Source organism: Gavialis gangeticus, unplaced genomic scaffold (genome assembly GCF_001723915.1).
Source record: "Gavialis gangeticus isolate Ggan-Ray unplaced genomic scaffold, GavGan_comp1, whole genome shotgun sequence".
Classification (NCBI taxonomy): domain Eukaryota; kingdom Metazoa; phylum Chordata; order Crocodylia; family Gavialidae; genus Gavialis; species Gavialis gangeticus.
In genome coordinates this window covers 8,014,134-8,025,301 of record NW_017729017.1, presented here as the reverse complement: position 1 = coordinate 8,025,301, position 11,168 = coordinate 8,014,134, and the positions used below count along the sequence as shown (strand labels likewise).

Sequence of the window (11,168 nt, the reverse complement as noted above, 5' to 3'; positions counted from 1 at the left end):
TTGTGGCCTGACCAGTGTCACATAGAGGGGGAGTATCACCTCTCTGGACCAGCTTGAGATGCATCTTTGGATGTATGACAAAGTATGGCTGGCCTTGCTGGCTGCGGTCTGGCATTGGCGGCTCATGTTCATCTTGGAGTCAATAATGACTCCAAGATCCCTTTCTACCTCTGTGCTTTCAAGAGGAGAACTCCCCAGCCTGTATGTATGCTGTGGATTCCTTCTCCCAAGGTGCAGCACCCTGCATTTGTCCATGTTGAACCCCATCCTATTCTCATCTGCCCACTTTTGTAGTCTGTCTAAATCTAGTTGCAGCCTCTCTCTCCCTTCAAGTGTGCCCACCACGCCCCACATCTTAGTGTCATCAGCAAACTTGGACAATGTGCTTTCAACGCCCTCATCCAGGTCACTTATGAAGATGTTAAACAGGGCAGGCCCAAGGACTGAGCCCTGCGGGACCCCACTGCTCACATCTCACTAGGTTGAGTACAGCCCATCCACCGCTACCCTCGGGGTGTGCCCCATCATCCAGTTTTTTACCCATCCAACTGTGTAGGCATCAATGCCACAGTTGCTTATTTTATTACTGAGAATGGGGTGAGAGACAGTGTCAAAGGCCTTCTTTGAGTCTAGAAAGACTACATCCATGGCGACACCATCATCCAAGGATTTAGTTACCTGGTCATAAAGAGGCAATCAGGTTGGTCAGGCAGGACCTGCCTTTGGGGAACCCATGCTGATTGCCCCTGAGCATGATCTCCCTTGCTGGCCCCCCACAGATGTGCTCCTTGATGATTTTCTCTAAGATCTTCCCGAGTACCATGGTGAGGCTTACAGGCCTATAGTTACTTGGGTCCTCCTTCCTCCCTTTCTTAAAAATGGAGACTACATTAGCTAGTTTCCAATCCCCCGGCACCTGGCCAGACGACCACGCATGCTCATGCAGCTAGGCCAAGGACTGTGTGATGACCTCTGCCAGCTCTTACATTAGCCAGTTGGGTATGAAGACCCATCACAATAACGCAGATGTTTGGGATTTATAATATCACGTGAAGGAATGCAAGGAAAAAATAGATGTATGGGTTTTTAAATTGAGAGCAATAGACTGTTGAGTCTAAGTAAGCTAAACTGGAAAAGTGCAAATCTGGAGTTTTCCAGTTTGTAGCACAACAGAAAATATATCACTGAGGGGTATGCGCAGGTGCCAGCCCCCTGGTAGGAGTGAGACAAAGCTGCAGCAAAGCATGTTCTCCAACCAGGGAGTGATACAGCACTGTCTCTTAACTTTCCCTGCCTCTAGGAGTTCATGTTAGTGAGGAGGATAGGTTCACTCAAACAGCTCTTGCTGTCATAACAATAGCTGATGGGGTGTCTGCAAGCCAGCTGCAGCAGCAAAGATTAAGAAGTAGGGATCCAGGTTTTCTGCTCACCAGGGAAAAATGTGGATTTTTTCCTTTTAAGGAAAAGTGCAGATTTTCCCTTTTAAAGAAGAAAGATGTGTTTTTGTTGTTGTTGTTGTTGTTGTTGTTCCCCCCCCTTTTAAAAAGAAAAATGCTGGAAACCATGGGTTTCCCGTTGCAGGCTGGCAGAGTTCCAGCCTGCAAGGGGCTGCTTGGGACTAGGGGGAGCAGGAGGAGGGCAATCAAGCAGGGGGTGCCATGTGCATGCACACGGCAGCCAGGCAGCATGGAGAGCAGCTCCTGCAGCTCTATCCAAGTCAGATGGGGAGTGGGGGAGTGAAGGATACATTGTAGAAAGAGAGGGAGTTGTGCAGGGCTGGGGGCACCGCCCAGCCAGAGCAGTCCATGGGGCCTGAGGTGGGAATGCACAGCCACAGGGCCTGTGAGGGAAGCGTGACAGAGCCATGAGTGGCTAGTCCAGGGGCCGACAGGGGGCCAGATCCCCACTGCTATGCACACTTCCGGGGTGGGGAGTGCATGAGGGGGCACATACCCCCCAGATTTGTGCACAGGGTGGACCTGGAGGCAGACTGTCTGCTGTGAACTCAGGGCTCCCTGCCCTGCTTCCCTTCCCTGGGGGTCTCTGCAACCCAGCAGTCAGGACCCCACACAGCAGGGCAGGGAAGCTCAGTGCTGCCACCAGGAGCCCTGCACCACCATAATGAGGCACCCTATGCCTGCCTGGCCACAGTGACGGCAGTGGCATAGAGTTTTGCCCTCCACTGCTGCTGGGCAGGCAGGGATCACCTGGTTATGGAGGCACAGGGCTACTGGCAGCAGCACCAAGCTTCCCTGCCCCACTCTGTCCTGCTGCACTGGGTCCCACCCGCTGGGCTGCAGAGGCACCTGGGGGAGGGTAGCAGGGCAGGGACCCCTAAGCCCACAGCCAGCAGCCTGCCTCCCATTCCCCTTCCCCCCCCTCCCAGGCTCAACTTTAGCCATGCTGCCCGCAGGGGTGGGGGAGCTGGGCTCCGTGCTTTACTCCAGCTGTGTCAGCCACCACCTCCCACAGGTCAAGAGTGAGGGACACCAGCAGGACTGGGGGGTGGTGGAATGTGGGTTGGGGCATGAGGGCTATGGGTTGAGAGTGAGGGGCACTGGGATGGCCCAAGGATCTGTGGGTTGGGAGTGCAGGGCACCTATAGGGCTGTAGGGAGTGAGGGGTACCAGCAGTGCTGGGGGGCCTGTGGGTCAGGAGTAAGGGGCAACGTCATGGACAGGGGCAAGGCACTGGTACATCAGGGCTGCTCAGCACCACAAAGCAGCACGGGGGGGATTCTGAAAGCATTGTTGCCCCTGTCAGAACCCTAGCTTTTCGTAGGGGTCTGGCAATAGTGGTGTTTATTCCCATAGTAACATAGGGGAACTTTAATTACAGCGCATCAGAGCATACTCACTTAATAGAGCCTGTTGGAGCATGGTAATCACCATGCTCCAGCATCACATGTATCAGCATCCCCATGCTGAAAAATGGTGGCGGGGTGCTGATACATGTGACATTCTGGGTGCTTTTAATTACAGCAGCTCTTAGAGCTGCTCTAATTAAAATGTCCCACCCTCACCCCACCCCCCCACTCCCGGAGCATGTGTATTAAACGCCTACAGCTACTACCAGAGCTCCAGCAAGATCCAGCACTGGCAGCCACGATGGCTGTTGTAATGTCTCGGATAGGCACCCTGAAAACTTGCCAGCTGCTCTCCCTTCCTCCCTCACCCTTGGCACAATGTTAAGTTTGGTGTGAAAAAGTTTTGTACAACAAAGAAGTTGCTGTTTGAAACAGCAACTTTTTGTCATGGATCTGCCATTTTTGTGGTGGATGTGCCTTTCTTTAGCACAGAAAGCAGCAGTCAAAGTGTAGATGCACTTTTGTTGCACTAAAACAACATATATATCACAAAAATATAACGTGTCAAAGACCTTATTTTGGGTACCTGCTGAAAAAAAAGCATTTCATAAAGGGGCAGAAATAGCTATAAATTCTGTCATTTTTAGGATGCTTTTTTTGTGTTATGCCTCTGTCCAAAGCTCTTTATCAGAATTAGGGTCGTCTTGTGCTGGATGTTCTACGGATCCAAAATAGAGAAACTCTTCAGAGTAGGGACTAGGTTCTAAGGATTCTATCAGATGAACACCTTCAGTACTCTTGTTGAAGGTAGGTTATGATACAGTCCAGTACCTTCCACTATCAGGTTGCATATCCTAGAATACTCTTGTGGAGAAACTGGCAAGGACTGATGATTTGGAGACCAAGGTGAAGATTCAGCCATGTTAAGTTTTAGACAAGCTGTATACCCTAAAGAAAGTAGACATTGCCAGTAGGTGTGCTGATTGATTCTTTTAGCCTCAGGTTAATTTAAACGTATATTAAAATTTCAAATTTTAATTTCTTCTCAGAAAAAAGAACTGATAACAATGGCAGGGTATATTTTGTCAATCACAACACACGTATCACACAGTGGGAAGATCCCAGAAGTCAAGGGTAAGAATTTTAATTTACATAATTTCACATTAAACTTTAATATACTTTTATAAGTATTATGTTAGCCAGGCTGAGAACTAGAAAGCATTTTCTGACTATGAGGATCAATAAGCATTGGAACAGGCTACCCAGACCAGTTGTAGAGAATCTCCATCCCTTGAAATTTTCAAGATCAGGTTAGGCAGACTCTTGGCTTGGGATGGTTTAGTTAGGGGGGTGATCCTGCCTTGAGCAGGGGGCTGGACTAGATGACCTCATGAGGTACCTTCCAGCCCTGCTTTCTTATGATGCTATGATTTCTGACAACTAAAGATTGGATTATATCTTACTGCTCTCTGCAGTCTCTTCAGACAAGTTCACTTAAAAAGCATGCAGGCTGTTACAAGAGCATTGCTTAACAGCAACACCTTTTTACTGTTTAACACTGATAGAAACAGAAAAAAATCCCTATCTTTTAAAAATAAGAGGCCATTATGAACTTTATTTGGGGGGTTGGAATTAATAAAAGGACTTTTTACTTTAATAGTTCTTCCTCTTGACTTCAAATGAGACAACATGAACAATTTAAAATGCAGTATCTGGTGGGGGTGGGATTGTAGATCCAGCCAGCAGCCAGACTCCATTTCCCAGCAGCCCCTGCCCACATGGCTGGAGCCAGTGACCATGGAGACCGCAGCTCCACCTTCACTGTGATAGGGCAAGGCTGGGATTGCCATGGAGACTGGCTGCAGCTGTGCTGGCAGGGCAGGGGGCTGCTTCCGAGCTTGCAGCGGAGGCAGCTTGGTCCAGGGCCAGGGCAGAGCTGCTCTCTGGGAAGAGGCATGCAAGCAGCAGATTGAGGCTCTGCCCCAGCTTCTTGCAGTGGTAATAGCCTGGTCCCAAGCCAGGACAGAGCCACGATCTGCTTGCGCACCCCTGCCTGGAGCATGTAGGCTGCAGATCGTAGCTCCGCCCTGCCCCAGGCAAAGCTGCCCCCACTGCAAGATCCCGGTAGCTCTGGAGCAGCCACAGCACTACCCTGCCAGGGTGGCTGGGGCCGATCTCCATGGCAACCCCAGCCTTGCTCTCTCACAGGGCAGGTGTGGCTGGGGTCTCCATGGAGACCAGCCCCAGCCATAGGGCAGGGGCTGCTGGAATGTGGAGTCCACTGCTGGCTAGATCTGGCCTGTGCGCCAGATATTGCTTGCCCATGATCTGAGGCCATCTTAAATTTATGAAGGATGGATATAAAACTTAACAGTATTATTTTGCTATTTCTAAGTTACTTTTATCATTTCTTGGTCATTTTCACAAAGTTCAGCATAGTCTGCCTTTTCAATGTGGACTCTGATTTGTTATATCTTTCACCTTTCTGAGGATGATGATAATGAGTAGTAGCAAATTCTGTTTAATAGTGATTTTTTTTTTTAAACCTAAATTTCATTCACTGTCATACAGAACTCTTCAATTTGGGGAGAGAAAATAGCTGCAAAACTGATGAGGTAGTCCTCTGACCTTATAATCAGAGAGATAATGACAGTTTAGTGCTTGGGGCAGAGTAGCTCCTGGGTGCTGGTGCTGGCTTCAGTGGTATGGCCAGCCAGCAGTAGCACTGACTATTTTTCTCTTCCCCTTTTCACCCCCCACAAGTCAGCACCTTGTGTGCTACCCATCTTTACCTCAGTTACACTAGTGCTGATAGTGGTATCTGGCTTTAGAACGGAAGATTCAAACCAGACAGAATAAAAATCAAACAAAAATTCCTCTTAGAAACTTCCAGAACTTTTCTAGCATTCTTCCTAATTTCTGCTGTCCTTGCATGTGGTATTTTAATAGCGTGCATTAACTTGATTACCTTGTATTTTCTTGTGCCCTGTAGTCAGTTAAATGAGAAGCCCTTACCAGAAGGCTGGGAAATGAGATTTACGGTAGATGGCATTCCATATTTTGTGGATCACAATAGAAGAACTACAACATACATAGATCCCCGCACTGGAAAGTCTGCTTTGTAAGTGTTTTTGCTTGTTTGGATGGTTGGTTTGTTTTGGTTTTATGGTTCTTTTCTTTTTTTTTTAAGAAAACATACACTGGGTTTTTAATAAATAGCTCTTAAAATGTTTTGCAAATTTATGTCAGAAAGTTTATAATCCTTCCAGCCAAGCAGTAAGAGGAACGTTCTCTCTCCCTCTCCCTCTCCCTCTCTCATTTATTTATTTATTTAAGTTACAAATTTTCTTTTAAAAAAATTTTTCTTTAAAAAGCAAACCATGGCTTTTTCCAAGCAAACACCTCCTGTTAGAAAATGGTTTTGCTTTGCCAACCAGATAAACGAAATGACAGAATAAATCAGGGGTTGACAACCCCTGTGAACCATTTTATGTGGCTTGCAGTCATAAGGTTTCAGTGGCATTCAGCAGCAAGGGGTTTTGGCAGCAGGCACTTTCTTCTGCCACCATGGGGGCAAGCCTTGGCTGTGGGTTCTGTCCCTGTGCCACTGTGGGGAAAATTGGCAGGAGTGGCTGGGTCCCGTCCCAGTGCCTGCCTGTCTCTGACCCAAACTAACTCAATCCACCCTGTGGCTTTAAAAGGCTACTGAGCACTGGCATAGGTGTAAGAGTTTGCAAGCAGTGGTATCATGAGTTTCAGAAATATTTTCATAGCTTATTTTTTCTTCCTGGTTCCAGAGACAATGGACCCCAGATAGCCTATGTGCGTGACTTCAAGGCAAAGGTCCAATATTTCCGATTTTGGTGTCAGGTAAAGAAAATATTTCACATTAAAAATGTTAAGAATGCATTCAGTAAAGCTTCAGCCAAATAGTGACAGTGGAAGCACTTAGAACATGGATTAAAGTGATTTAAGCTAATAAAGTCTAAATGTATAATTAATACAGATTGTCATGAGTTTTTAAAATAAGGTTTAAACAACTTCTTTATTGCTTTTTAAAGTTTTTTAAAACGAAGGTGCACTTCATTGTCATTGATGTTTTGTACAAGTAATAGCTTTCAAAACTGATCAAGGGAAATTATCTTATTTCTGCTGTTAATTCTGAGAAGTGTATACAAAGACTAATATAGTGGATTTAAGTTAAGATAAGTAAGATGCAATTTTATCTGTGATAACATACCTATAAAGTACAAAGTCCAGAAGCTTCAAAAAAGTCTATATATTTTGATTTATTTTTGAAACATCAATCATGTACTACGGGACAAGATGGTATAGTCTCATTCTGATGCACCTTCTTGATTTTCAAAACCTCCTATGTGTTGAGAGAAAAAAATACCTTGGTCTTTAGCATATGATCAAAAACTTCTTAGGCCCAAAGCATAAAATGAGTTAAGAGCCTTTGAGAACTAGCAGAGATACTGCATCAATTATTTGGTGGTTTGTATTTTATGAGGAAGATAAATGTAATGTAAATATGGTGCAAAACTCTCAATTTTTAATAAAATTTGGGTAGGGTGTTTCTCTTATTGAGAAGTAATTATTGATTTGCAGGAGGTAATAATATGTTATGTCACTGGAACCTGTTCAGAACTGGCATATGAGATCCTGTGGGCTTTACTGTAGCCATGAATAACAAATAGCAAATTGCTCCTAGGAAAAAGTTGAAAATCCAGACCTGCTGTTTATTGTCTTTTCTAGCCTAGTGAGATGACCTTGTCCCTTTTACAATTTCCAGTTACTTTGTTTGAATGTTGTTTAAAACAGTCATTTAAAACTACATGTATTTCATGTTTGAAATATTTGTGCATTTCAGCAACTGGCTATGCCGCAACACATAAAGATTACAGTGAGCAGAAAGACTTTGTTTGAGGATTCGTTTCAGCAGGTATTGTATTATTAAGCCAGGTTGGTTTATTCATTGTACAAAGCTGAACAGAGAAGATATTTTGAACATTATAGCTGAATTTGAATAGGTGCCTTGAGTTTTTTTGATAACCAGTTAAAGAAGGTAAAATGATACAGACAAAATATTAGTTCTTATAATACTATGTGTTAGACCCCGACTCCATGTGATGCCCAACAACTAGGGAGACAACAGATCGATGCCATCACACATCACCTGCACACATTGCTTGTCAACAGCTTTATTCAAAGTGGAGATGGTTTCGGGCGAGCTCCAAAAAAACCAGGGAGCAGCCACAAACATTAGTTCTTTCCATACTTATACACCTTGGCTTATGCTCATTAACATTTACCCCAACTTTGTCCCTTTGTTCTACCCTTAGTCCTTCCCATTTTAAACCCCGCCTCTGTTTACTGTTTACTTCAGTAGCATGGAATTACCTATGCATTTCATTTATTTACATGTCTTTTTGTTATGAGTGCATGCCTAAGACTCTGACCTCTTCTTCTTTTGGTCACTTGCAGTTTCTTGCTGATTTCTTCACCATCTCCAAGGTCTTGCTTTTGCTTTATCTCCTAACAATAGCTGGTGGTTTGCCTCCTGTTCTTTTTACACCATGAGCTATATATCTTACAACAGTACTACATTGTTAGGGAAATGCTTGCCTAAGCATTTTGCACTGTTACTTTTAACATACCATCCTGCCTTGTGGTTAGCAGCTTTGCTAGGCCACAGGTGATGGCCTTTTATTCAGCTGCAAATCCAATGCTCCCCAAGATCCAAATACTGTCACCCTAACACTATGCAGAGAAAAGCATGGTCATTTTTCTTCTGCAAAGAAGCTGTTAGTTTGTGGAAGTGGCACATTCAACATCATATTACATCAGTGGCTGTGTATTTATGGGGCTTGCACAGTGTCCTGAAAGATCAACTCAGCTGTTAATCTGTGGACAAGTGGACTGTAAAGAACTAAATCCTGCAAGGCATCTTTTGCAGGTGGGGATGTCAAAGAATTAGATATATTTGCAGCTGACTAAAACAAGAAATTAATGTCTTCTAGAGGAAGTTTGAGTCCAGGTTTATTGTTGGTTGCCATCTTCATCTTCTGGACACAAGGTAGATTACTGGGTAGATTACTAGATGTTCATGCTCCCATAAATTCCAAGGATTGTGAGGAAACTTGGGCAAGTTTCAGCATTAACTATCATGCTAGTCCAAGCTTGGCCCAGAAGGTTCTGATGTTTCAAACTAATAAACCTGTTAATGCTTCCTTTGATTATAATTCCATTCTACCTGATATGATTTTGCAAAATGAGGGTCAGATTTTATTCTGATAGTTTAATTACATAGGATAGTTAACCAGCCAGCATACACAGTGCTACCAAAAGATGCACTTCAGTGAAAGTCTTGAACAGAAAAGTGCAGTGGTGCTTGACCTACTGCCTGTGAGCTGGACCCAGCCCACTGAACCAGTCATCTGGTCTGTGGGGCTTCCCATGGATCCAGAAATCTTGTTGAGGGGAGCAGTGGCAACATCAATTGCTGTATTTCTGGTAGCAATTAACATTGCCACCACTTCCCTGCTGCCAAATTTCTAGACCAAGGGGGAACCCCAGTAACTGAATGAGGGGTCTTTTTTTGAGAGGCAAGGTGCAAAAATAACCACCATCGCACCACTGCCATTAGCATGGTTGCAGCCAATGCTACTCCATGCATTGAGGTTGTCCTGGTCATGGGCAACCTTGCTATGCCTCTGGGGAGCTACATAGGCCAGATCAATCTTTGGGGTCAGTCTGACTGCAGACTGACCCCAACACTGGCCTGATCCAGCCAGCTCTGTGCCAGTCATCCAGCCCATGGGGCCAGACAGATTGGGCACCACTGACTGAATGCATAACTAAAGAGCCATTCTTAGATAAATCAGTACAACAAAATGGAGAATGCTCTCTTTAGACAACACAATTTTGCCCGTCTCCCTTGGAATCCCCAGTACTTGCTAATCCAAAAGCAGGAGTGGGCAGTTGTTTGGGTTGGAGGGCCACTTAATGAGTTTAGTGTGCTGTTAAGGACTGCGCACATGCACGCACGCACACGTGTGTGTGCACACTCCCACAGCCAAGCCAGGGCTAATGCCAGAGCAGCAGCAGGAGCATAAGCCCACCTGCTCCCCCGCCCTCCTGGACGTGGTCTCTGCTGGTGCTGTGGAGGATACTGGGCAGAAACAGCCTCACCCAGAACCCCATGGCAGCCAGAGCCACCCGGGCTAGAATGTGGGTTGCCTACGGCATGCCATATGATGCCAGGCAGGCAGGTGGAGCTGCTTCTGCCCAGTGCCTCCTGGGCATCCACAGACCCTGGGCATCACCCACCAGCACAGGCCAGCATCCAAACACGACATGCTCAAGGCCTGTAGGGTTGGACTTCATCTCCCAGGTGTGGGACACTGGGCTGAAGCAGCCCTGCCTGCCCACCTGGCACTGTATAGCGGGCCCTGCTCTCTGCTAGTGCTGCACAGTGCTGGGCAGGCAGATGGAGCTGCTTCTGCCTAGCATCCTCTGCAATGCCTGGGAGATGGAGTCCGGCCCTACAGGCCCTGGGCAGGCCAGACTGTATCTCACAGGTGGCCAGATGGGCCAGGCTGCTTCCACCCAGCATCCCCTGCGGTGCCAGCTGAGGCCAAAGCCACTGCCTGCCAGCAGAGGCCAGGGCCTGAGCACACCTCACCCAGAGCTTGCTCCGCAGGATTGCCACCTGCTGGCAAACCAGATAAAATCAATTTTATGATGGTGGAAGACTTGAGACCCTCTGGGTTAAAATCCATGGGGAACATGGCACAGGGGATACCAGGGTGTGGGAGTCTACTACAGACCCCCTACCCAGGGTCAAGGCCTTGACCAGGAGTTTGCCAGAGAATTGGCTGAGACCACACACTCCCAGTGTATGGTTGTCATGGGAGACTTTAACTACCCAGACATCTCATGAGAGGAGCGCTCAGCCAAATCCGAGCAGTCGCAAACCTTTCTTTCGTGCGTAGATGATCTCTATCTGAAGCAGGAAGTCTGCGGGCCGACAAGAGGTGAAGCGCTGCTCGACCTGGTACTGGCAACCGGGGACGACCTAATCAGTGACCTACTGATCGAAGGGAAGCTAGGTGACAATGACCACAAGCTGATCACCTTCACCATCTGCCGTAAAGCTGGCAAGTCAGTCAGTAATACAGAAGTCCTCGACTTCAGGAAAGCTGACTTTGACAAGCTAAGGAGGCTTGTCACTGAGGCCCTAAAGGGCAACAGCCCAAAGGGGAGAGGAGTTCAGGACGAGTGGTTGCTCCTCAAGGGAGCAATCCTGGATGCGTAAGCAAAGTCCATCCCATCTCAGAGGAAAGGCAGCAAAAGGGCA

General features: G+C 46.6%; 1 protein-coding gene across 4 annotated transcripts in view; it reads left to right on the top strand.

The window, feature by feature from the left end:
• Positions 1–11,168, top strand: part of ITCH (itchy E3 ubiquitin protein ligase) — a 181,076-nt gene that overhangs the window by 127,071 nt on the left and 42,837 nt on the right. For all 4 annotated transcript variants that reach the window (XM_019513092.1, XM_019513094.1, XM_019513091.1 and 1 more), the window contains exons 13-16: positions 3,856–3,940; positions 5,799–5,927; positions 6,604–6,676; positions 7,680–7,751. In XM_019513092.1, the coding sequence (XP_019368637.1) occupies positions 3,856–3,940; positions 5,799–5,927; positions 6,604–6,676; positions 7,680–7,751 (359 nt within the window). The remainder of the gene's footprint in view (positions 1–3,855; positions 3,941–5,798; positions 5,928–6,603; positions 6,677–7,679; positions 7,752–11,168) is intronic.